The sequence below is a fragment of the Bubalus kerabau genome, chromosome 23 (assembly GCF_029407905.1).
Source record: "Bubalus kerabau isolate K-KA32 ecotype Philippines breed swamp buffalo chromosome 23, PCC_UOA_SB_1v2, whole genome shotgun sequence".
Classification (NCBI taxonomy): domain Eukaryota; kingdom Metazoa; phylum Chordata; class Mammalia; order Artiodactyla; family Bovidae; genus Bubalus; species Bubalus kerabau.
In genome coordinates, this window is record NC_073646.1 from 14782684 (window position 1) to 14810591 (window position 27908).

The window sequence follows — 27908 nt, forward strand, 5'->3', positions numbered from 1 at the left end:
GCCTTTACTCAGTAAAACTGTGACTCTGTGAATCTGCTAATATTCAGCTATTTCCAGGGGCCAAAACCAGCAGTTTCATAGGACTCCACCCAATACAATGCCTAGTCTAATAAGCAATTCAGTCTCACTAGGTTATGGAAAGCCTTAGAGCAGCAACATGTTCAGTGTCACCGAGTTGCACCTTCAAATTGAAGGGTTTAGCTTGCTGTTTCTACTTTTTATGCATATAGCAAAAAGATCTTAGAAAAGTTTACTGCCCCTCAGTTATTTGAAACTCAATGCCTTTTCCACAGGCATTAGAAAACATTTTTTAAAAAGTAGATAGGGCCCCAGGCTGGACTCAAGAACTATCTAACATTAAGGCAGCTAAACACTTAACATTTGCCACAGAGGAAACAACAAAAACAAAAACTATTGTGATAGTAACAGAAATTAAACAAATATTAAACTCAGAATAATTTTATAGCCCTTAAATATTGTTTGGAGAGAATGCATTTGATTTTAGCTAGATAAATTTCTGAAAGGAAGTTCTGGATATTTTCAATGTGATTGGAAGCATACAAATATATATATATATATATTTATATATATATGTATCTTTTAATATCTGATTTAACCTCAAGAGACAAAATGGCTTCTTTTCTCTTAATTTATATTCTACCAGCACTAACATTGGGAGCTTCCCTGGTAAAGAATCTGCCTGCAAAGCAGGAGACCCGGGTTCAATCCCTGGGTAAGGAAGATCCCCTGGAGAACGGAATGGCAACCCACTCCAGTATTCTTGCCTGGAGAATCCCATGGACAGAGTCTGGCAGACTACAGTCTGTGGGACTGCAAACAGTCAGACACAACTGAGTGACTAACACACACTTAAGCAGTAACATTAGGCACAAATATAAAGGAAAAAATTGCATTATATTTACATTTAGAACAAACCTAGAAAAGTCGTGATTCTGAACTAAGTATTCTACCTAAAGAATCTCTTCCACATAAACTTTCCGGCCACTCACTCAATGCCCTTTGTTTCTTAATTCCTGTGCTTCTTTTCATCCCTCTTCGCTATACAAAGTGCTTCCCTGATAAATCAGTTGGTAAAGAATCCGCCTGCAACGCAGGAGACCCCGGTTTGATTTCTGGGTCAGGAAGATCCCCCGGAGAAGAGATAGGCTACCCACCCCAGGATTCTTGGGCTTCCCTTGTGGCTCAGCTGGTAAAGAATCTGCCTGCAATGCAGGAGACCTGGGTTCGATCCCTGGGTTGGGAAGATCCCCTGGAGGAGGGAAAGGCTACCCACTCCAGTATTCTGGCATGGAGAATTCCATGGACTGTATAGTCCATGGGGTCACAAAGAGTCAGACATGACTGAGCAAACTTTGACTTGCTATACAAGGCTTTGCCTAAACTTGTATGTCCCTTACTGTAACCTCTTCCAGAGATCATATCTTATGCATCTTGTGTCTCTTTCTGAACTCAGCACAGAGCTTTGACTGTAGATGACCAGCAATAAAAAACCTGAAGTCAAAGTAGGTTTCTGCTCTGGGTGAAAACATACGACATTAAGCTCAAGCAACTGCTATCTATAATTATAACTCAAAGTCCTAGATAAGGTGGAATACCCAGGCCTGGGAACCATCAATAGCTCTACTGCTAACTATTGCACATCTTGAATAAATTGCATCTGAAATCTTGAATAAGCCAACAGATGTCACAAATGTATAGGATCAGGAACTCTGCGCCATGTTTCCTTGATACCCAGCATTTAATAATCATTTACTGCCCTAGGCACCATGCACCTACATGCAAAACCCTCCATCACAATAATGCGGAGGTCCGCTTTAAATGAACATTATAGGTGATCATCTCCTCACGGAAGTCTTCCTTTTCTCTGTAAGAGTGGGATCCACAAAGGCATATCACAGAAACTGCTCATTTCAAGTTTGGGTCACGGGGGGCTCTTTCTGTGAGCATTTAAGTAAAGAGCAGGGATAAAAATTCCGATAGTTCTTATCAGTAATGATCAGCAATGTTCCCACCATGCAGCTCCTGCTGCTCCTCATAAACAGTGAGGCGGGAACAGAATTTTCCACAATCAAGTCCAAGGGGTAGGGGGCACTTAGCTCTGGATGAGCACAACGATCAAAAATGGGCTTGGTAGTAATTATTTAGGTTAGAAACAGGCTCCAAGTTGCCTCTCTTAGAACCAAGAGTTAGATATACAATAAATAAATTGGCCCCACTCTACCCCACTGTCCAACAGAACTTTTCTGTGGCAATGGAAATGTGCTATTGTCTGTGCTGCGCTACAAACCACGTTGTGACTGCTGAACGCTTGAAATGTGGCTCGTGTGACTGAGGAACTGAATTTTAAACTTACTCAATTTTAATTAATTAGATTTAAATTTAAATAGCCAAATATGGACGGTGCAGCTCTAGATTCTCTAAGTCAGTGGTTCTCAACCAGAAGGGATCTCTCACCCCCAGGGGACAACTGCCTCGATTTGAGATGTTTTTGGTTGTCACACTGCGGGGGAGGAGATGCTCCTGGCATCGAGTGGGTAGAGGCCAGGAATGCAGCTGAACATCCTACAGTGCACAGAATGGCCCCCATGGCAGGCAATGACCCAGCCCAGCGTCGGGGTGTCAAGGAGGAGACGTCTGCTCTAAGTTTACTCGAGGCTGGAACTAAAGTAAATGCAAAACAAACTGCAATACACCTTCTCTAAACATAATACCCAGGAAGAATGAGTTTTTTTCCCAAGCAACAGGAAAAGGTCTGGGCTGTTCTACAAGTTTAAAGTAGCAGGTTTTTACTAACAGGTGTATGTAGGTGTGCTGAATACCTCATTAAGATCTTCAGCATCCGTGTTATTACTTCCTGTGGCATTTTTTAAACTTGGACCAACATTTTACTTAAACATAAGTAAACACTGTGACACTCGCTCCTTATGAGTTCGACATACAGTATTGACAGTTTGAGGCTCCTGCTCTTCTAGTTTGAATTTCTTGCCCCTTGAATTACACTGGGCTTCCCTTGTGGCTCAGTTGGTAAAGAATCCGCCTGCAATGCGGGAGACCTGGGTTTGACCCTGGGTTGGGAAGATCCCCTGGAGAAGAGAAAGGCTACCCACTCCAGTATTCTGGCCTGGAGAATTCCATGGACCATACAGTCCATGGGGTCGCAAAGAGTTGGACATGACTAAGCGGCTTTCACTTTCACTTTAATTACCCTATCTCTAGTTTTTCTGGACATCGGTAATTTCGAATACAAAAAGACAACTGATATATTGTGAAAGAAAAATCAAGGCAAGGAAAAGGCTCTGTCATCACAGGTTTGCAGTCTGAATATTACTTAAAGAAAAAGCAAGGGTACAAAATTACATTTGGACCAAAGGAATGTACTGAGTGATCCTATTAAACAATGATAGCACAGTACAGTGTACAGTGAGAGAGATTACTTGAAATTTTAGAGGATGGGTATTAAATAACATTGTGGTTTCTGTAGCTAGTATTAATTATGCAGGGATCAGTTTAAAGGGGATCATTCAGAACTGCTCAAAAAGTTATTTAATTTACACATACTAGCAATGTAGAATTTAACACAGAATCCTCTGTTCCTCAAAGAAACCAGAATAATGTGCACAATGCAATGTTTTACTTTGATGCAAACTATTTTTCAGAACACAAAATCCTCAACATTCATATTACAGCAATGCTTTTTCTTTTCTGCCCACTTAGCACCAAGAGAAATTGTTCATTACAAGGAAAGCCCTCTATCGTTTCAAGGAATATAAAAATAAGACACAGTACTAGTTCTGAAAAACTTACATTCAGAATTTCCACACTGGCCAAAGGCAGAGACTTCCAGCCCACACATTCTGAATTCCTAAAAGATCACTGTTTAATTGTTGTGAATGTGCCAGGCTTAAGCATGTTGGAGTTTCAGTACCTCTTCAGATATTCATTTGAAGAGCTTAGATCTTTTATCGTCAATTAACACTTAGGGAGCAAACACTGCAATAAACTGATCAAATACCAAAAGAGTAGTACGTAAAGCAGGATTCCAACTCACTCTTTCCTAGATTTGCCTGTAATGAACTATTCCTGGAGGAAAACACTCCAGTTCTTTCGGTTTCTAGCTGAAATGACACAAAGCTGCTCCCATCTTCTTTATGAAATTGGAAAGGAAACAACACTGAGGGGACATTGTTAGCATCATTTGGTATTCACCCACTGGCGTTTGTATTCAACTACTGGTCCACATATGCTGTAGACCTGGGGGTTCTCGGTCTCGCCGGGGTTCTCGGTCTGGGCACTACTGATAGTCTCTGGCATGGTGTCTGTCGGGAGCAATGTCGCATGTTAGCGGATTCCCTGGCCTCTACTCACTAGGAACCAGCAGCCCCTCCCTAATTCCTGGTTGTGACAACCAAAATATGTATCCAAACGTTGACCAAATATCCCCCAGGGTGGGGAAAACTGCCTGGTGGTTGAGAAACACTGATTTAGACTGAAAACTCCAAAAAAGGTAGACACTGTGTTCATCAAAAGCCTGGAAAGACTTTGTTCCTAGCCAGAAACATTCACCACAGAGGCAGTGGAAGAAAAACATATTATCTTTGCCCTTTCTTGATTCCTTCCACCCAATTTATGAAAAATAACCAACGTGTAGGCTAAATCACAGTGGGCACGTGAAGACCTCTGGCTCAACTTGTAGTTAACTCCCTTCAACTCGTCAGTGACAAGTGAACAAATCTACAGCAGCTGCTGCATTGAAAAAAATGACCAAATATTTGCCAGTTCAAAATTAAAATAAAGCAGTCTTAAAACACTACCATCGCTCCTGAACCCCACATCACTGAAAAACCCGGTCAGGACAAGCAGACTCCCAAGCTTAGTAGACAGAAGGACTTCGGAGGCGGGGAGAAAGTCAAGGTCTGAAGGTAGGGATCCGTGAAGAAACCCAAGCTCTGGTTCTCGTTTACCCGCCCTAAATTCGGGACAATTAGAATCCATTTCACATGCCAGAGCGGTCAGCCAGGTATACCACGCTGCTGTTCTCCCAAGAGGAGACCAAAGGAAAACGCTCCTTCCAGTGGTTTTCCGACTGACCCCAGGGTCTCCCTTGGCCACAAAAAGGGGGAACCAGAAAGTTGCGCGGCAGCAGCATCGCCCCAAACGAAATTCACCATCTGCAGAAGCCCCACCCCTTTCTGGACCTCAGGGGTCTTTAAACTACTGCATCAGAATCACGTGGGGACCTTGTTTAACCCACAAATCCCAGTCCCGCCCCCCTGAGGTTCGGACTTCGGGGCTGAAAATCTGGATTTTTTTTTTCTTAACCAAGGGCCCCAGGTGATTCCAAGGCACGCTAAAGAAGGCAAACTCGGAGACCGCAGACAACCTACAGGTTTGCAGTTGGCTCCGAAACAACTGGGGCTTCATTCCAGGCGCTTCTGGGGCCGCAGACTGCTGGCTCTGTCATTCGAGAGGGCGAGCCGAGCTGAGGCAGGCCCCAAGGTCGGCCCCGAGGCCCCCGACTGGGCTCCGGGTCGCTCGCAGCCCCCGCACAGAACCCGGCCCCGAAGACCCCTCCCGGTCCACGGGGACCCTAGAGACCCCCGGGCTCCGTGACGTGACCAGGCCCCAGCCGCGAGGGCCGAGACGGACGCCCTCGCAGCCAGGCCACCTCAGGCGGGCCCGTTGGCCCACGGCCCCCTCCTGGGTCACAATGGCAGCTCCCGAGCGGCAAACAGTCGCCCCAGAGGAGGGGGTCTCGGGCCGCCGCGCCACGTCCACCCCCAAGCTACGGACCTTCTTCTCCAGGGACGCGTCCATGGCTGAGGCGGCCGGTGGAGCCCGAAGGAGGCCCGGCAGTCCCAGGCGCTACTTCCGCCTCCCGCGCCCCGCCGCCGTTTCCACGCTGGCAGCGCTGACGTCCAGCGCGCCCGCGGCGGGTAGGGCCGAGATGAGGTGGAGCTGCCCGGCAGCGCCGCCGGGAGGGGAATGCGGGTCTCGGGGTGCAGGGGTGGGGCGGGGGCGGGGCGCGGCCTGCGTGGGGCGGGACGCGGCGAAAAGGGGTGTAGGGGCGGGGCGCGGCGCGGAGGGGCGTGGCCTGTGGGGCGGGGCGAGGCGCGGAAGGGCGGGGGCTGCGTGGGGGCGGGGCCGTCCAGGCTTCCGTTCCTGGCCGTCACGCCGGCTAGCCCAAATGGTCCCAGGTGAGAGACTGTGGCGCCGTTCCAAACGCTCCTCAAAAAGCCTGTCGGAGGCGTCAGGGTAGAAGTGTGATAATTACAAGATATCAGTCAAGTAGAAAATGCTGGAGATGCTAGTAAACTCACCGGCCCTTCCGGGCTTAGTCTTCCAAGCTCCCCTACTATCAACATCCCTCAGGAATGGAACAGGCCATTCCACCACAGTTGGGCGCAGCATCGGTGGTTTCCTAGGTGCTAAGGGCTTCCGCGGGTTTCAAGTATAGGACTCCATCGAGAGTGCCGGCTGCTCTGAAAAGGCCCTCCCTGGTCAGAGCTGTGGAATTTGTCTCAGATCTTGCCGCAGAATTTTAGACGGGAACGACTTTTGAGACAACCGGCACAGTCTTTTTCTTCATGTCGGGCCACAATTATGACTTGTGAGATAATGATAATAATAGACCAGCGGCTGCTCTTCCATTTTATGCTACATCAGCCTTGTGATGTAGAGATCATCATTATCCCGGTTTTACAGTGCCAATCTAGGTAGGATCCCAGCGCCTGTATGCTACACGTATGCTGCCTCTATAACCGCTCCCACCCCTGCTGTATAATCATAAGGTATTTCCAGGGAATGATGGAGGACATGCTGCTGCTGCTGCTGCTGCTAAGTCGCTTCAGTCGTGTCCGACTCTGTGCGACCCCATAGACGGCGGCCCACCAGGCTCCCCCGTCCCTGGGATTCTCCAGGCAAGAACACTGGAGTGGGTGATGGAGGACATAAATGTCCTTATTTTTCCCTGAAAACGAGAGAAACTGAAATGAACTAGTCTATCGCTGTTGCAGTCCGGAAAAGCAATTCAACACTAGAACACCGATGATATTACGACCACAGAAACATTCATTTTCTCTCGTTTTGTGCACCTCTTCTGAAATATGTGTAAATGACTGGGTCGCATTCAGTGTAGTAATTACATTGTTTGAGCTCTCTAACTTGCATCAGATAAATTGCCCAGTTAATAAAATTATGTTCTACCAAAAGAAGGCTTGTGTGTAGATTTAGAGTGTACAGTGGGAACCATTAAGGTTCTCTAGACAGCTCTGCCTGAGAAGGCAATGGCACCCACTCCAGTATTCTTGCCTGGAAAATCCATGGACGGAGGAGCCTGGTAGGCTGCAGTCCATGAGGTCGCTAAAAGTCGGACAGGACTGAGCGACTTCACTTACACTTTTCACTTTCATGCATTGGAGAAGGAAATGGCAACCCACTCCAGTGTTCTTGCCTGGAGAATCCCAGGGTCGGGGAAGCCTGGTGGCTGCTGTCTATGGGGCCGCACAGAGTCGGACACTGAAGCAACTTAGCAGCAGCAGCAGACAGCTCTGCAAACAAAAAAAAAATGATAGATTTATGTCTTCCAAGATTTAAAAGTGGAATGTACCTCTGCTTGAGCTAAACAACTCTCCTTTTCAAACGTGTTATCAAACAGAAAAGTTGTTATACCATGAACACCTATATGCCTATTCTACAGTGAACATTTACCTATATTTGCTTTATAAATATTGTATTTACATCAGTATCCATCTGGGGCTTCTCCAGTGCCTCAGTGGTAAAGAATTTGCCTGCAGTGTTGGAGACACAGGAGATGGGAGTGATCCCTGGGTTGGAAAGTTCCCCTGGAGGAGATCATGGCAACCCACTCCAGTATTCTTGCCTGGACAGATGAGCCTGGCTGGCCTCAGTCTCAAGCAGTCTGAAGTAAGCAAACAGACTGAGTAAGCAATTCATCTTTCTATCCATCAGTGCATCTTATGTTTTGATACATTCCAAAGTTGCAGACCTCAATACATTTCACCCTTTAACACCTCATCCTTTGGATATCATTAAAAACTCCTAATTTTTAAAGCCACCTCCAAGTATCTGGATTATATTAAAAAGTAGATTCTACAAAACAAATAATAGAGATGTGAAATTTATTGATACATTATCTGTTTTAAAAGTAGACTTTAAAACTCAACATGAAAAAGTGGGAATAATTGGTTCATTCAATATTTACCCAAATACTTATTGACTACCATCTTGGACAGTCAGGGGCTAGACATACAAGAATAAGGCAAGATCCTGCTGTTAAGAAAATACAAAGGCAGAGGTTTTTACTTTGGGACCTAGGAGGAGGTCTGTGAAATTCCGGAAACTATGCCCCAAATTTTGCACCAGTGCATTTTTCTGGAGAGAATGAGCATAGCTTTCATTTTATACTCAAGTCACACACACACACACACACACACACACCTGGAAAAACAAATTAAAACCATTTGGCCTATAGATAGACAGATAAATTATAATACAGCATTCTATGGGCTAGTATGAAGAAAGGGTACAATGAGAAAAATATTGTAGGAAGTGAGAACATGAAACCACTCACTGTGTGGAAAACTGAGCTTATACATTCTGATATAGACTTTTCCTGATTAATAGACAAAAAGCAAATCAAATAAAAGAAGTTTGTGGTTATTTTTCCCTTTGGATCCATTCATATGGTTTTTGTTATACCCTGAATAATATTTACATACCCACAATATGGGTTTCCCTGGTGGCTCAGATGGTAAAGAATCTGCCTGCAACACAGGAGACCGGGGTTCAGTCCCTGGGTTGGGAAGATCCCCTGGAGAAGGGAATGGCAACCCACTCCAGTATTATTACCTGGAGAATTCCATGGACAGAAGAGCCTGACAAGCCCATGACTGTCAATAAAGTCCATGACTATTTGCAAAGGGTTGCAAATAGAAACGACTGAGCAACTAACACACATTATACTGTAGTTTTTAAGTCTTTAAGTTTTAGAATCAACCAAGTTTCATATATGGAATATATATTTATTATTCATCATTGTTGTTCAGTTGCTCAGTCATGTCCAGCTCTTTGTGACCCCAGGGACTCCAGCACTCCAAACTTCGCTGTCCTTCACCATCTCCTGGAGTTTGCTCAAACTCATGTCCATTGAGTCATTGATGCCATCCAACCATATCATCCTCTGTCACCCCCTTCTTATTCTGCCCTCAGTCTTGCCCAGCATCAGGGTCTTTTCCAGTGAGTCGGCTTTTTGCATCAGGTGTCCAAAGTATTGGAGCTTCAGCTTCAGCACCAGTCCTTCCAATAAACATTCATGGTTGATTTTGTTTAGGATTGACTGGTTTGGTCTCCTTGCAATCCAAAGACTGCAATCCAAGGGACTCTCAAGAGTCTTCTCCAGAACCACAGTTCGAAAGCATCAATTCTTCAGAGCTTAGCCTTCTTTATGGTCCAACTCTCACATCCATATATGACTACTGGAAAAACCATAGCTTTGAATATGTCAAAAGTCATAGACCTTTGTCTATAGACTTTTGTCTTTGGACCTTTGTTGGAAAAATGGCATCTCTGCTTTTTAACATGCTGTCTAGGTTGGTCATAGCTTTTCTTCCAAGGAGCAAGCGTCTTTTAATTTCATGGCTGCAATCACCATCTGCGGTGATTTTGGAGCCCAAGAAAATACAGTCTGTCACTGTTTCCATTGTTTCTCCATCTGTTTGCCATGAAAGTGATGGGACCGGATGCCATGATCTTTGTTTTCTGAATGTTGAGTTTTAAGCCAACTTTTTACTCTCCTCTTTCACCTTCATCAAGAGGCTCTTTAGTTCTTCTTTGCTTTCTGCCATTAGGGTGCTGTCATCTGCGTATCTGAGGTTATTGATATTTCTCCCAACAATCTTGATTCCAGCTGTGCTTCATCCAGCCTGGCATTTTGCATGATGTACTCTGCATTTAAGTTAAATAATCAGGATGACAATATACAGCCTTGATGTACTCCTTTCCCAATTTGGAACCAGTCTGTTGTTCCGTATCCAGTTCCAACTGTTGCTTCTTGACCTGCATACAGGTTTCTCAGGATGCAGGTAAGATGGTCTGGTGTTCCCATCTCTTGAAGAATTTTCCACAGCTTATTGTGATCCACACAGGCAAAGGCTTTAGTCTAGGCAATGGCACCCCACTCCAGTACTCTTGCTTGGAAAATCCCATGGATGGAGGAGCCTGTTAGGCTGCAGTCCATGGGGTCGCTAAGAGTCGGACACGATTGAGCGACTTCACTTTCACTTTTCACTGTCATGCATTGGAGAAGGAAATGGCAGCCCACTCCAGTGTTCTTGCCTGGAGAATGCCAGGGATAGGGGAGCCTGGTGGGCTGCCGTCTATGGGGTCGCACAGAGTCGGACACGACTGAAGTGACTTAGCATAGCATAGCATAGCATAGGCAATGAAGCAGTAGATATTTTTCTGGATTTCCCTTGCTTTTTCTATGATCCAACAGATGTTGGCAATTTGATCTCTGGTTCCTCTGCCTTTTCTAAAACCAGCTTGTACATCTGGAAGTTCTTGGTTGACGTACTGTTGAAGCCTAGCTTGAAGGATCTTGAGCATTACCTTCCTAGCATATGAAACGAGTGCAATTTTACAGTAATTTGAACATTCTTTGGCATTGCCCTTCTTTGGGATTGAAATGAAAACTGATCTTTTCCAGTCCTTTGGCCACTGCTAAGTTTTCCAAATTTGCTGGCATATTGAGTGCAGCACTTTAACAGCATCATCTTTTAGGATTTGAAAGCTCAGCTGGAATTCCATCACCTCCACTAGCTTTGTTCATAGTGATGCTTCCTAAGGCCCACTCGACTTCATACTCTAGGGTGTCTGGCTCTATGTGAGGGATCACACCATCATGGTTATTCAGATCATTAAGACCTTTTTTGTATTGTTCTTCTGTGTATTGCTGCTACCTCTTAATATCTTCTGCTTCTGTTAGGTCCATATGGTTTCTGTCCTTTATTGTGCCCATCTTTGCATGAAATGTTCCCTTGGTATCTCTAATTTTCTTGAAGAGATCTCTAGTCTTTTGTATGCTATTTTCCTCTACTTCTTTGCACTGTTCACTTATGAAGACTTTCTTATCTCTCATTATTCTTTGGAACTCTGCATTCAGATGAGCATATCTTTCCTTTTCTCCTTTTCCTTTAGCTTCTCTTCTTTTCTCAGCTATTTGTGAGGCTTCCTCAGACAACCATTTTGCCTTGTTGCGTTTTTTTTTTCCTTGGGGATGGTTTTGGTCACTGCCTCCTGTACATGTTACAAACGTCCATCCATAGTTCTTTAGGCATTCTGTCTTTCAGATCTAATCCCTTGAATCTATTTGTCACTTCCACTGTATAATCATAAGGGATTTGATTTAGATCATACCTGAATGGCCTAGGAATTGAAGGCAGGAGGAGAAGGGGACGACAGAGGATGAGAGATGGTTGGATGGCACCACCGACTTGATGGACATGAGTTTGAGTAGGCTCCAGGAATTGGTGACGGACAGGGAAGCCCAGCATGCGGAAGTCCATGGGGTTGCAAAGAGTCGTACATGACTGATTGACTGAACTGAAATTGCCTGTAAAAAATAGATTGAATCATTTTTACTACTTTAAAAATTTGAGAGAAGCCTGCAGTCCCTAAAGGTGACTTGAGGTGGCGACCCTGAGACTATTTGTATCCCAACTTACTTCGTTAGTTATACCAAGTTCACTAACAAAGTTTTTCTTTAAAAACTCTTATTGTTAAAATGTAGAAAACAACTTAAAAGAAATTAATTGTCATTGACTTAAAGTTATTACCAACCTAGATAGCATATTCAAAAGCAGAGACATTACTTTGCCAACAAAGGTCCGTCTAGTCAAGGCTATGGTTTTTCCAGTGGTCATGTGTGGATGTGAGAGTTGGACTGTGAAGAAGGCTGAGCGCCGAGGAATTGATGCTTTTGAACTGTGGTGTTGGAGAAGACTCTTGAGAGTCACTTGGACTGCAAGGAGATCCAACCAGTCCATTCTAAAGGAAATCAGCCCTGGGATTTCTTTGGAAGGAATGATGCTAAAGGTGAAACTCCAGTACTTTGGCCACCTCATGTGAAGAGTTGACTCATTGGAAAAGACTGATGCTGGGAGGGATTGGGGGCAGGAGAAAAAGGGGACGACAGAGGATGAGATGGCTGGATGGTATCACTGACTCGATGGACGTGAGTCTGAGTGAACTCCGGGAGTTGGTGATGGACAGGGAGGCCTGGCGTGCTGCGCTTCATGGGGTTGCAAAGAGTCGGACACGACTGAGCGACTGAACTGAACTGAACTGAATACCCTGTAAGCTTTACCCCCAATGAAAGGAGCCTTCTCAGACACCCTATAAACAATCACACCTTCTCAAACAATCCTAGTTCCCTCCCAAGAAAAAATAGCCATTTCCCATATTTATAGTAATCATTCACTTACATTTTCTTTGCAGTTTTATCACCCAAAGATGCACTCCTAACCATTGTAGTTTAGCTTCATCTTTAAAAACAAAAACAAAAAACACCTATTCATATCTGTATCTTTTTATCTCTTTTAATCTACAGGTTTTCCTATATATTTTTCCTCCTTTGCAATTTAATTGTTGAAGACCCAGATTATTGTTCCAGATTTTCCTTAGCCTGGATTTTCCTCTGTTCAGTATATTTCCTGCAGCTTAGCTGTTGAATGTAGGTTTAATCAGATTCAGATTTGAAATCTGCAGAAAGAATTCAAAGACGGTGTTGTTCTCTTCACCAAGAGGCACTCAGTATCTGGTTTTCTGTCTTTTTGTGTTGTTAGAAGGCTCTCAGTCATGTCCGAATCTTTGCAACCCCATGGACTGTAGCCTTCGAACCTCCTCCATCCATGGAATTTTCCAGGCAAGAGTACTGGAATGGGTTGCCATTTCCTTCTCCAGGGGATTGTCCTGACCCAGGGATCGAACCTGATTCTCCCGCATTGCAGGCAGACGCTTTTACTGGCTGAGCCATGATTCTTTAACTTACAGTAATTCTGACCTCAATGGAAGAGCTGTGAATTTTTAAAATACCATATACATTTTTACATCTGAGGAAGGTTTTTCAAGAGTATAAATCCAAGCTATGATTTCATGTCACCGTACTTTCCATTTTTAAGATTCTTGTCTTTTTGTTTTATTTTTAAATTTTATTTAATTTTTTGGCTGCACTGGGTCTTCATTGCTGTACGTGGCCTTTCTGTAGTTGCGACAAGCTGAGACTACTCTAGTTGTTGGGTGAGGACTTTGCTTGCTGGAGGACTTCTCCAGCTCTAGAGTGCAGGCTCAGGACTTGTGATGCCCGAGATTAGTTGCCCTGAGAAATGTGGGATCTTCCTGGACCAGGGATCGAACCTGTGTCCCCTGCATTGGCAGGTGAATTCTTAACCTCTGGACCATCAGGGAAGTCTGTCATGTTTGTTTTGACATAACTTCAGACTTATGTACAAGAAGAGTACAAAGAATTTTTGAAAACTCTTCACCCAAATCCCCCAAATGTTAACATTTTACCATACTTGCTTCACTGTTCTCTCTTAAACCCACACATTTTTTTTCCCTGAATCATTTCATAGTCAGTTGCAGATGCTACCCTTGGTTTCTCAACAATTTGATGTATATTTGTGAAGGACATCCTCCTTCACGACCACAATATAAGCACCAAAATTAGGAAATTAACATTGATACTACAATATTTTCTAATCAATAAACTCTATTCAGATCTTGACAATTGTCCCAGTAAAGTCCAGGAAGGCAGAAGTCTAGAATAATGCATTCTAGAATAGTTCCTCCGACTTTGTGTTTCACAACAGTGAAGGGTATAGGCCAGATACTTTGCAGAATGTCCATCAATGTGAGGTTTCCATCTACTTTTAGAAGGTCCTTATGTTGATATTTCAAATGCGTAGTGACTTTCTTCGTACAAATGTCCAGAGCCTCACCTGATATAAAAATAGATTAATGTCTTATTATTCACAAATCTCAGGTAATGAATAATCATGTTTTCTTCCCCAGAAGCTTGCAAAAGATTATAAACTATTCTTTCAATGGTAGACTTTTAAATCAAAGGTGTAAATATTGAATTATGCCCAGACCAGCTTTTCCTTGGTTAGTTCTATAGCATATTTTCACAGCTCATATTCTAGACCCAAGTCAATTGGGGTCTTAAAGCTGTGCAAGTGAAAGCTCCTTGGACGAGTTGCTTAAGCTCATGATGTTTTGGTTTACTGATCTGTAAAATCCAGGTTATAGTTAACCTTCCAGTGTGCTTTAGCATACATTTGTATGCTTTTTTTTTTTTTCATCAGAGAACCACGTCAACAAGAACTTCTCCTTGGACTCCCATGCCTTCCAGTTACTCTCATGGTCTCAGTTTTCATGACACAAGCACCACCAACTCATTTCTTTTTTTTGTTTGTTTGTTTGTTTATTTTTGGCTGCACGGGATCTTACGTTGCTGCATGAGGGCTTTAACTGCGGTGCATGGGCTTCTCATTGCGGTGGCTTCTCTTGTTCTGGCTTGTGGGCCATAGAGCATGGACTCGATAGTTGTGGCCCACGGGCTTATTTGCTCTGCAGCCTGAGGGATCTTCCTGCACCAGGGATGGAACCCATGTCATCTGCATTGGCAGGTGGATTCTTAAACACTGGACTAACAGGGAAGTCCAACCAACTCATTTCAATCTAGTTTCAGCTCCCTTCACCCAAGCAAATCTCATCCACCCATAGAATCTTCTCAATCCATTTTACCTCATGTCTCAGCTACATCGGATCCAGATAATCACCCTCCTTTTGCAACTGAGACTTTTCTTGCTTCCTAAAGTATCAAACTCTTGGTTGTCCTCTCCTCTCTGCCCTTTCTCAGTCCTTCTTCCTCTACCTAACATATAATCATTGGATTTCCTCAGCATTCATCCCTAAAGTCCTTTTCTTACTCTATACATTCTCATCCTCCATTATTCACTTAATATCTCAACAGCTTGTTTTTCAAACTGAGAGTCACCTCATTAATGGGTTGTGAAATCAGTTCACTGGGTCATATCTAGCAAAAAATCAAATGGAATAAAAAACATCAGAACACGTGGTATATGGAATAAGAATAGTTAGGAGAAACTCCAAATATCCATCAACAGAAATAAATTGTGGTCTGGCCATACAATGGAGTGGAATATTATACAATAGTAAAAGGGAATAAAGCACTGGTGTATGGAATAGCACATAGTAGGAATCAGCAAACTTTTCTGTCAAGTGCCAGACAAAGTATTTTAGGCTTTGTGGACCATTTGTCTCTGTTGCAGCTACTCAACTCTGTGTAGCATGAATGTAGCCATAGATAATACATAAAGAAATGAGTCATGACAGTGTCCCAATAAAACTTTATTTATAGGCACTGAATTTTGAATTTAATTATTCTGATTTGTTAAAGTTGTTTGAAAATATAAAGCCATTCTTAGCTCTTGGGTCTTTAAATAAACAGGCAGTAGGCAAGATTTGGCCCTTAGGGTATAGTTTGCTGATCACTGTCATAAATGAATCTCAAAAACATGAAGCTGAGTGAAAGAAGCTAAACACAAATTAATACAGATTTATATATATTAATATATTATTATTTATAATATAATAAATATATTATATTTATGAATATATCCTTTGTGATTTCATTTATATGAAATTCTAGACAATGCAAACTCATCTATAATGACAGAAAGTCTGGGGCCAAGGGTCAAAGTGTTTCCCCAGCGTCTCAGGGGTAAAAGAATCTGCCTGCCAGTGCAGGAGACTCAGGTTTGATCCCTGGGTCAGGAATATCCTCTGGAGAAGGAAATGGCAACCCACTCCAGTATTCTTGCCTGGGAAATCCCATGGACAGAGGAACCTGGGGGGTTTAAGTCCATGGGGTCACAAGAGTCAGACACGACTAAGCGACTAAATAACAACACGGGGTCAAAGGGAATTGAATGCATGGGGTACTAGGGGACTTTTGAGGGTGGTAGAAATGTTCTGTATTTTTAAAATGTCTATTTATTTGGCTGTGCCAGGTCTTAGTTGCAGCACTCCAAATATTTTCACTTGCAGCATGCTGAATATTTTTACTTGCAGCTTGCAGGATCGTTAGTGTGGCATTCAGGATCTAGTTCTCTGACCAGAGATCAAACCCTGGGCCTCTGCATTGGTAGTGAGGCGTCTTAGCCTATGGGCCACCAGGGAAGTCCTCAGTGTGCCTTTAAAAAGGCTTTACTGAGGGATTTTCCTGTTGGTCTAGTGGTTAGGACTCCACACTTTCACTGCTGAGGGCCAGGGTTCAATCCTTCATCTGGAAACTAAGATCCTGCAAGCTGAATGGTGTTGGGTGGGGTGGGGTGGGGTGGATGGGGTGGGTGAGGGGGGTGAGGGGAGTAGGGGCGGGGACTTCCCTGAACCCTTTGGGGAACTCAGGTTTTGAGGGAGGACATGAGCCACCTGGTCTCCAAGCTTGGCCCTGCAGTAGACTTTTCTCTGATCTAAACTCTGAAGTTGATGTTTGTTTGGCCTCACCATGCAGCAGGTACTCAAACTTGCCATCAGGAACAATCAAGTTCTCTGTTAACAACTCTGTTCTCTGTTCAACAGAGAAACTGGATCCTCTGCTTATAAGCCTTCCTTGCTGCTAGAATAAAGCGTATGTCCTTCACATGGCCCATAGGTGTGGTATTACCCTTTTCAACCTCTTTGGTCTCAGCTGTCATTCTTTGGGCAATACTTACAAGTCGTCAGTACTTATAGGCACCTATGTGTTTCCTTCAATGTACTTAGCATAACTGTAATTAATTAGTTATTTAATGACTGTCTCCCCTCATAGACTACGAATGCAATTTCTGTAAAGATGGAGTCTGTCTTAATCTTATTTTGTCCCTAAGGATTAGCAGATAAGCTCTAAAAAAAAGTTGTGGAATGAATGGATGAATGAATGAATGATGAATCTATATGGCATGATGTGCAGATTTTATTTCTAGACATTTCCATTATTTTCAATCTGGTTTTAATGGGTTTATTTATTGCTCAGTTGCTAAGTTGTGTGCAACTCTTTGCACCCCATGGATTGCAGAATGCCAGGCTTCCCTGTCCTTCACTGTCCCCTGGAGCTTAAAGACACTTCATCTTCCAAGTGGCGATTTTTACCTCCCAAGTCTGGGCAGGCCAATGTCTAGGATGGAGTGGGTGTTCAATGAGTAGTTACTGAATGCCTTGATTCAACAAATATTTTCTGAGAGTCCACTATATGCCAGGCAGTATTCCAGGAACTGGGAATACAATGACTGAAAGAGATTTTTAAAATATATTTCTTTATTTTTGGTTGCACTCAGTCTTCGTTGCTGTGAGTGGGCTTTCTCTAGTTGCAGCAAGTGGGACCTCTCTTGTGGAGCACAGGCTGCAGGCACAGGGGCTTCAGTAGTTGTGGCTTTCAGGCTTTGTAGTTGTGGAGCACGGGTGTAGTTGTTCTGGGGCATGTGGAATCTTCCTGGACCAGGGATCAAACCCGTGTCCCCTGCATTGTGGGTAGATTCTTATCCACTGTACCACCAGGAAGTCCTTAAAAGAGATTAAGCCTCTGCATTTGTGGATCTTAACATTCTTTAGGAATGGGATAATAACAAATGGCTCTATAATATATTTATTTTAGGTATCATAAAAGTAAATTATGAATGAATTCATGCCTCAGGCTTTAAATTTGAAATCTTTGTTCTAAAACATTGGAAATACCTATTCAGTGATAACTAGCTGGAAATAAAAGAAAATTAAGCAAAAACCAACTTACTACTACCAACAGTTTACTAATTGTTAAGACCCTAAGGAAGATGTTTCCAAGCGTTTCTGTTACTTAAAGGACTTTTCTTTGATGTTTGAGCATCTCTGGAAATTCACATTTGACCATCAGCTAATTATCACCGGAGAAGCATTCGGCATGAAGTCTTAGAAAATTTGAAGCAGATATTTTAACATTGATGCAGCCATAAGAAAAAAAATTTACTAACATTGTATGTAATCTTGTTTTAAATATTTATTTATTTATTTTGATTATGCTGGGTCTTGGTTATAGCACTTGGGATCTTCAATCGCAGCATACGAACTGTTTAATTGGAGCATGTGGGGTCTAGTTCCCTGATCAGGGATCCAGCCTGGGTCCCCTGCATTGGGAGCATGCAATTTTAGCCACTGGACCACCAGGGAAATCCCTTTACTAAGATTTTAAACTATGTTAAAAGAACATTTAAGATGTTCTTTTCTTTTTGTTTAAGATGTTCCAAGTAGGATTTTAGAGTATATTGAAATTTTAGGTGACATTGTAAAAAGGTGAAATAGTATAAAATGGTAATTTTACCTTTCATGTGTCTCAGATTTATATTTTATGAAAGAATTCAGTCTTCTCTAACATTTGTTATTGCTGTTCACTCGCTAAGTCATGTCTGACTCTTTCATTGTATGCCCCAAAAGAATAATGAACAATGACATTAACAGACAATATAAAAAAAGAAAAATGTGTGTAGATGATGATACACATGAAAAAGTGTCAACATTACTAGTGATTAAAGAGTGCAAAAATCAAGTGAGATTTTTGCCTGTCAAATTAAGTGGGGTTTTTTTTTGTTTTTTGTTTTGCTAATAATGTTAATCTGCTGCTACTTAGAGTAGAAGAAATACTCTCATGCATTGCTGGTTGAATTTCAAATTTTTATGACACCTTTTATAGATTTCAGTTACATTCAACTGAGTGCAGTTTGCAATTCACTAATAACAGAAAACAGAGAAGGCAATGGCAACCCACTCCAGTACTCTTGCCTGGAAAATTCCATGGACAGAGGAGCCTGGTGGGCTGCAGTCCATGGGGTCGCGAAGAGTTGGACACAACTGAGCGACTTCACTTTCACTTTTCACTTTCATGCATTGGAGAAGAAAATGGCAACCCACTCCAGTGTTCTTGCCTGGAGAATCCCAGGGACAGCGGAGCCTGGTGGGCTGCCGTCTATGGGGCCGCACAGAGTCGGACACGACTGAAGCGACTTAGTAGTAGTAGTAGTAACAACAGAAAAACCTAAAATATACATATCTTTTGTCCCCCAAATTCTGCTCCCAGAATTTTAAACTAAAAAATCATTAAGTTAAAGGCTTAGCTATAAGAATGTCATATCAGCATTGTTTATAATGATGAAATATTTTAAACAATCTATATATTCGATAATATAATGAAAGATTGGTCATTATGGTAAACTTGGTCGAAACACACCTTTCCAAACAATGATGTAGATAACCTACTTATTGACATGGAGAGATGATATGTTGACTCAAAAAGATATCTAAGAAAATATCATGTATATTATAAACCTATTTTTTTAAGGAAAAGTATATGAATACATGGGCTTCCCTGGTGGCTCAGTGGAAAAAAACCCACTTGCCAATGCAGGAGACGTAAGAGATGTGGGTTCGATCCCTGGGTTGTGCAGATCCCCTGGAGAAGGAGATGGCAGCCCACTCCAGGATTCTTGCCTGGTAAATCCCATGGACAGAGGAGCCTGGTGGGCTACAGTCCATGGGGTTTAAAAAGACTTGGACACGACTTAGCAACTAAACAACAGCCGCAACATATGAATACATAGAAAAGGCTATTAAAATCAATTAAAATTGGAAACTGCTTAGCTGTAGAATGTTAATTTTCTTAATTTGATTTTTTTCCCACACATGTTGTAGAGTCACTTAAAAGGAGAACATTAAATAGTACTTGTGGTGGTGGTGGTGGTTTAGTCGCTAAGTTGTGTCCGACTCCTTCGATTTCATGGACTGTAGCCCGCCAGGCTCCTCTGTCCATGGAATTCTTCAGGCAAGACTACAGGATTGGGTTGCCATTTCCTTCTCCAGAGGATCTTCCCGACCCAGAAATCGAACCCTGGTCTCCTGCATTGAAGGCAGATTCTTTACCGACTGAGCTATGAGGGAAGCCCAAATATTTGTGCTATTTGTTAATTTATAATCTCCTTACTCCAAATCCATTCTTTTTGCCTGGTTTGCAAAGATGAATCTGGGCCCTTTATAAATATGTGTCCTTTGACAGCTTGGCACGATGTTATGTTACATTTTGTCAGTAGAGGGCGCCGGAGAGACATTACAGGAAGAAAGAGTTTTGCTTCTAGGTTCTTACTGGTGGCCTCTCTAGTGCTGGGAGCAGCTTTTCTTGCTGCTGCTGCTGCTGCTGCTGCTGCTGCTGCTGCTGCTGCTGCGTCACTTCAGTCGTGTCTGACTCTGTGCGACCCCGTACACGGCAGCCCACCAGGCTCCCCCGTGCCTGGGATTCTCCAGGCAAGAACACTGGAGTGGGTTGCCATTTCCTTCTCCAATGTATGAAAGTGAAAAGTGAAAGTGAAGTCGCTCAGTCGTGTCCGACTCTTGGCGACCCCATGGACTTCAGCCTTCCAGGCTCCTTTGTCCATGGGATTTTCCAGGCAAGAGTACTGGAGTGGGGTGCCATCGCCTTCTCCACAGCTTTCCTTAGATGTAAGGAAAAACTCACTCCTATGTCTCCTACTCTCAATACTTTACTGTTGATACAACACGACTCCACTTCTAACAGATGAGAGGGTTTTCCACTTACCTAGCAGTTCTGTGACGTCAGCTGGGTGTGATGTCCAATAATTTAATTCTGACACTACCTGGGCAAGTATCAGATCCCGTAGGTTAAGGCCTCAGTCCCACAAGACTTCTTCCCACTTCAGACACCAACCACGAATGTAGGTTGTTTCCCTATGTTCCTGACCAACCGGATATAAATCGGAGTTTCTCACAACCTCCTCCTTGGATCTGATTTATTTGCTAGAGTGACTTATAGAACTCAGAGAAACATTTTACTTACTAGGTTACCAGTTTATTATAAAAGGATATAATTCAGAAATCAGTTCAGTTCAGTCGCTCAGTTGCTCAGTCGCATCCGACTGTTTGTGACCCCATGGACTGTAACATGCCAGGGTTCCCCTTCCATCACCAATTCCTGGAGCCTACTCAAATTCATGTCCACCGAGTTGGTGATGTCATTCAACCATCTTATCCTCTGTCGTCCCCTTCTCCACCTGCCTTCAGTCTTGCCCAGCATCAGGGTCTTTTCCAAAGAGTCAGTTCTTTGCAGCAGGTGGACAAAGGATTGGAGCTTCAGCTTCAGCATCAGTCCTTCCAATGAATATTCAGGACCGATTTCCTTTAGGATGGACTGGTTGGATCTCCTTACTGTCCAAGGGACTCTCAAGAGTCTTCTCCAAAACCACAGTTCAAAAGCATCAATTCTTCAGTGCTCACCTTTCTTTATGGTCCAACTCTCACATCCATACATGACTACTGGAAAAACCATATCTTTGAGTAGACAGACCTTGGTCGGCAAAGTAATGTCTCTGCTTTTTAATATGCCATGTAGGTTTGTCATAGCTCAGGAATAGCCGGATGGAAAAGGTTCATAGGGCAGGGTATGTGAGATGGGGCTTGAAGCTTCCATGCCCTGGGAAGGGACGCACTCTTCCCCAGATCGCCACATGTCCACCACCCAAAAGCTCTCTGAATCCCATCCTCTCGGGGTTCTATGGAAGCATCATTACAAAGGCACGATTGATTAAATCACTGGTGATTGCTTCAATCTCCAGCCCTCAGCCCTGGAGGTGAGGCGGGACTAAAAGTCCCAACCCTCTAATGTTGCAATTGGTTTCCCCTGGCAACAAGTCCGGCCTTAAAGGCAGTCCAAAAGTTGCCTCATTAACATAAACTCAGTTGTAGTTGAAAGGGGCTTGTTGCAAGGAAATGGCAACCCACTCCAGTATCCTTGCCTGGAAAATCTCAGACAGAGGCGCCTGGACAGAGGAGCCTGGTGGGCTGCAGTCCATGGGGTCACAAAGAGTCTGAGCGACTAACACACTTGTTGCAAATAACTAGACACTCTTCCTTTCAGTTTGAGGACTCGGAAGCTATTTCAGGCACAAAGTACAAAACTGTAGACCAAATATTATAACAAAGTGATGCTCCCATTGCTCTTATCACTCAGAAAATCCAAGCATTTTAGGAACTCTGTGCCAGAAATTGGACACAAATCAAATAAATATTTCTTATTATAAATCACAAAATCGTTGGGACTTCCCTGGAGGTCTGTGATTAAGACTCCGCTCATCCAGTGAAGGGGGTGGGGTTCAATCTCTGTTTGGGGAACTAAGATCCCATATGCTGCACAGGCAAATTACATAAATCATTTTTTTTAATGCTTAAGAAAATCACTGTATCACACCCTGGTACTCACTCTGGTGGTTTTCCTGGTGGTTCAGCAGTAAAGAATCTGCCTGCAATGTAGGAGATGTGGATTCCATCCCTGGATCAGGAAGATCCTCTGGAGAAGGAAATGGCAACCCACTCCAATATTTTCGCCTGGAAAATCCCATGGACAGAGGAGCCTGGCAGTCTACAGTCCATGGGGTTGCAAAGATTCAGACACGACTGAGCAGCTAAACAACAAACTTCCAATGAGGTCCCACAACAGTTTACCCTAGAAGGCAGATCTCCAGCAAATTCCACTGGCTGGCAGGTCCTTAGAGCAACTGATTTCTCTGCCATTGGATTTCAGCCCTAAAGGGTAGGAAGGGTTCTTCTTGGCTGTTTTATCTCAGTCCTAGGAGTAGTGGCTGGTCCTTATATCTGCTATTTCTGTATTCTTTAGGGTTCTCTTGTATTCAATCCCTCATCATTTGAATTTACCATTAACAATTCTTTATACAGTTGATAGTCATATTTGGTGATTCTGTATTTGCAAATTCACCTACTTGCTAAAATTTGTTTGAAAACCCCACAACCAATACTCTTGATGCTTTTGCTATCATTTGAAGACATGCACGTGCTCAGAGAAGCAAAAAATTTGAATCTTCTAACTTGCACATTCCCAGCTACAGTCAAACAAGGCGATGCTTGACCTTTTTGTTCTCTCCTACTGCAGGTATCCTTTTCACAATGATTCCTACATTTTTATGCTTTTTGTTAGGAATTTCACTGTTTTAAATGGCTGAGCTTAATTCTACAGTGCTGTCTAGTGTTCCTAAATGCAAAAAGGCCATGATGTGCCTTCTGTAGAGAATACCTAGTTTTGTTCAGGCAGGAGTTATAAAGCTGTTGGGTTGAGAGTTCAGTGTTAACACATCCACAATGCATATTCAATAAAGTGTCCTTTGTGTTTCAACAGAAACACAAAGCAAGACTTTGTATTGATCAATTGGTGAAATGTGACCAGAGGCTGAAAGGAACCTAACCCTGTAATTCCTCTAGGAGAAAGGGTTAGCATTTGCTAGTTTAGTGCTTATAGCAACTTTATAGAATGTAACTAATTCGAGTAATAAAAATCGACTATATCAAACTTTCCCTGTTCTAATTACAATGTGATTTCTCTCTCCTGATTGGATCGTTCAGAACACTAACATCATCTTTAAACCATTATTCCACTAATTAATTATTTCTTCCACATATTAGTAGAGTCATACCTTTCTTTTGAAAGTAATTGAAGTTTCAGAGGTTCAAAAAAGCATAATTGGAGGAGACAACTCTCTGAAATGAATTCCACCTTTTATGTGGAAATTCTTAATTGCATATTTGAATATGCACTATCATTAAAGCTGCCTCTAGTGTTGGGTTTTTCATAATTTCAGATTTAAAAACATCTCTTCTTGACATATTTTAGGAGAACTAAAAAGGTATTTCTTTCCCCAAAGCTTAACAATAAAAAATTAGTGATATAAATTTAATTGGCTGCCCTATTATTCCACACCAACGTGGGCAGAATAGCCACTGAAAACAAAGCTGGTGAAACTGTGCCAGAGAAACCCTCTATTTCAAATATTTCTTTCAAATGGCACAAAGTACCAAGTCTCAGGTGAACTCTCTGATGTCCATCATTCCTATTAAGAAATCCATGGCCCCATTTTCATATTCTCTTGAGGTTAGGATGGAAAGTGGAAGGTGTTCCAAACTTCTCAACAAGAGCAAGGGATGGATACAACTCTCACCTTAGCACTTTATTTTACTTCCACCCAGACCAAGCCACCAGCTTCCCTGGTGGCTCAGTGGTAAAGAATCCCCCTGCCAATGCAGGAGACATGGGTTCGATTCCTGGGTCAGGAAGATTCCCTGGAGAAGGAAATGGCAACCCACTCTAGTATTCTTGTGAGGAGAATTCTATGGACAGAGGAGCCTGGCAGGCTACCGTCCATGGGAACACAAAAGAGTTAGACATGACTGAGCAACTGAACAACACCAACAACGTTCATTTCAGTTCAGTTCAGGCACTCAGTCGTGTCCGACTCTTTGCAACCCCACGGGCTGCAGCACGCCAGGCCTCCCTGTCCATCACCAACTCCTGGAGTTTACTCAAACTCATGTCCATTGAGTCGGTGATGCCATCCAACCATCTCATCCTCTGTCCTTCTCCTCCCGCCTTCAGTCTTTCCCAGCATCAGGGTCTTTTCTAATGAGTCATTTCTTTGCATCAGGTGGCCAAAGTATTGGAGCTTCAGCTTCAGCATCCATCCTTCCAAAGAATATTCAGGACTGATCTCCTTTAGGATGGACTGGCTGGATCTCTTTGCAGTCCAAGGAACTCTCAAGAGTCTTCTCCGACACCACAGTTCAAAAGCATCAATTCTTAGGCACTCAGTTTTCTTTATAGTCCAACTCTCATATCCATCCGTACAACAACGTTAAGAGGGTCTGAAAACAAGCATATGGAACTAAGCACTTTCAGATAACTGGTGCCAATGTCAAGGAAGTAAGAGCTGCCTAGGTCATAGAGACAGAATTCTTTTTATGCATATATGAATTTATTTATTTTTGGTTGTTTTGGGTCTCCGTTGCTGGATATGGGGTTTCTCTAGTTGCAGCAAGCAGGGGCAACTCTCCTTTGCGGTACATGGGCTTCTCATTGCAGTGGCTTCTCTAGTTGTGGGGCATAGACTTTAGAATGCATGAGTTTCAGTAGTTGGAGTGCATGGGCTCAGTAGTTGTGGAGCACTGGGCTTAGTTGCCCTGAGGCATATGGGATTTTCCCAGACCAGGTATCGAACCCACATCCCCTGCATTGGTAGGCGGATTCTTAACCACCGGACCACCAGGGAAGTCCGAGACAGATTTCTTAGGTGTGGTTTTTCCACATTAGAGCTGACATGCAATGATTTCATGGTGGGATTGCTTCATATCATTTCTGCTAAGAGGAGAAATTAAGGCTCTGGTTGGAACTAGGCTTGTATCTTCTTCTTTCTAACCTCCTCTCTGGAACTTTTTCAGCTAGAGTACCCATTCTTTCTCTCCTATGGACATTCATGTAGTGAAACAGAGCAGGACTCTATGATCCTTGCCCCCCACCCTGTCTTCTGCCTGCCTTTTGCCTGTGGAAAACTTGAATCAAAGAACAAGTTTAATCAGAGAAGTGAGAAATGCTGAAACAAAAACAGTCAAAGGAGACTAAGTAATAATAACATTCTCATTAAGTATAGTCAAGGACCTTTAGTTCTTTCTCAAGGGCTATAGATAATATTCTGAGCCATATCCTGTGAGCTGTCTTATAGATACCAGAATACCAGGTGGAGAAGTTAACTACATGATGACCAGACTGTACCCAGGACTTGAGCTGCACAATTCTGAGAACTGGCCAGAGAGAAATGGGAACAAGTGCACCCCGAAACTGAAGATTAACTGTACCTAAGGCAACCAAGGTGATGCTAGTCAGGCCACTGATGGCCAATTGAACATGACTGCTAGAGATGACTGTGCTGTTTCTGCATGTACGCTCTGCCCCACCCACCAAATCTGTCTATGAAAGCTCTTACCCTCTGCTTTTTGGGGTTGATGGGGGAATCAGCCTTTGGACAGATGTCTGCCACCCTCTCCCTCCTCCTCCCCCACCGCAATTGCCAGCATCTGAAATAAAACAAAATTTCCTTTCCATCAACCTGGCCTGTTTACTGGCTTTTGAGTGGTCAGCAGCCAGACCCCCATGCATACCTTTCAGAAATAGGGCATCAGCAGTGGTGGTACCTCCTCCCCCACCTCCATCATTTCAACCCCACCCGCTGGAACCCATCCAAAGAAAAGTAATTTTTAGAAAAGAAAATGATATTAACATTTACATAAAGCATAGCTCTTTTTATTCATCTGTAATCACACTAAACAAAAACCTTGTGTTTACTGGGCATACCCAGCTTCAAATCAAAGCACCCCCTTCCATTCAGATCAAGGCTGGAGAAATTCCATTAAGAAAGAAGACCTCTGGGGGTACTTCCCTGGTGGTCCAGTGGCTAAGACTCTGTGCTCCCAATGCAGGGGGCCTGGGTTCAATCCCTGGTTGGGGAACTAGACCCTGCATGCCTCAGCTAAGAGATCCCGCGTGACACAAGGAAGACCGATGATCCCGTGTGCCGCAACTAAGACTTGTTGCAGCCGAAGAAATAAATAAAAATAAATATTAAAGAAAAAAGAATGGACTTCTCTGGGGGTCCAGTGGTTAAGAACTCACCTGCCAATGTAGGGGACATGTGCTCCATCCCTGATCTGGGGAGATGCCACGTGCCTCCAGTAACTAATCCCTCGAGCCACAACCAATGAAGCCCACCCACCCTAGAGCCCTTGCAGCACAACAAAAGTCACCTCAAGGAGAAGCCCTCGCATGGCAACTAGAGCGTAGCCCCTGCTTGCCACGACTGGAGAAAGCCCAAAGCAATGAAGACCCAGTGCAGCCAAAAATAGATAAATAATAATTTTTAAGAATGAAGGGGTCTGGGCTGAAGGGGTGGGTGGGTGAGAAAATGTTGAGAGAAAGAGGATTAGATTAGAGTTTTTGTTGCCAACCTCATTTCAGGTGACAAGGAGTCAGTCTCTGGCTTAGTAGCCACACCCTCAGAAACAAAAGATGTCTCAGAGGTGATATTGAAGGGACTGGAGGAGCTTCCATGACCTTTTCTGAAGGTCATGGTTTTTTTTTTTTTTTTTTTGAAGCTGATTGCTTCCTTCGTTTGTTGGAAAACAGACCTGTTGGTCTTGGAGCCTATTCAGCACAGTAAACTTTTGTCAGCAGAAATTTCCAGATTAGTGAAACAAGATAGAAGATTTTAGACATTGCAGCCCAGTTGATGGTTCTTATTAAGTCCTCATTCATTTAAATATAATGAAATAATAATGGTTACAATAAGCTTCCCTGTAATCATCTTAATGTGTATTTAATGTGATCCTTAGTTGTAAATTGAAGCTCAGTTCCCACATCAGTACTTTACTCCCTGCTGAAAGAGCTCCTAACAAAACTCTTTTCCATTTTAACTCAGCACTACATTCCCTGGTTATCCTCCACTGTTCAGGGATATTAATGTCCCGTAAACCTGTTAATTCATTATTGCCAGAGGGCTCGGAATCACAGCTTGCACAGATGATGAAGCATCAATGGAATGAATGAATTTATCTCACAGCATCTCTTCTCCTTTGAAGGCCAGGCAAGTTCTTTAGCATTTTTACCTAATTAGATTGTCTTTAACTGCTGCATTTTTTTTTTTTATTGCTTTTAAGAAGAGACAAGTATATACTGATCTACATAAAACCATCTCAACTTTCAAAATATTCATTGCTCTTCCTTTCAACTCCCATTAAGTAAATATGTTGAGCTCTTTCATAAACATCACCATAGATTTTTGAGGATATTTGCCTCTCTCTATATAGGTTGTTACCAATCCTCAGCCTCACTGGCTTTCTGTGAGGAGAAAAAGAATTCATGTATTAAAGTGGTTAGTAGAAAA

General features: G+C 43.1%; 1 protein-coding gene and 1 long non-coding RNA gene across 2 annotated transcripts in view; both read right to left on the reverse strand.

Annotated features, from left to right (window-relative positions):
• The window catches only part of PDXDC1 (pyridoxal dependent decarboxylase domain containing 1), a 55699-nt gene extending 49680 nt beyond the window's left edge, over window positions 1–6019 (reverse strand). The window contains exon 1 of the mRNA XM_055562606.1: window positions 5812–6019. Coding sequence (XP_055418581.1) covers window positions 5812–5835 — 24 coding nt within the window. The 5' untranslated portion in view covers window positions 5836–6019. The remainder of the gene's footprint in view (window positions 1–5811) is intronic.
• Window positions 6020–13810: 7791 nt separating this feature from the next.
• LOC129637829 (uncharacterized) lies at window positions 13811–26868 on the reverse strand. Its single transcript, XR_008707592.1, has 3 exons — window positions 26642–26868; window positions 25956–26046; window positions 13811–14036 (listed from the first exon to the last, which is right to left on the reverse strand). It is a non-coding gene; the product is annotated as an uncharacterized LOC129637829 (long non-coding RNA).
• Between the last annotated feature and the right edge of the window lie 1040 nt (window positions 26869–27908).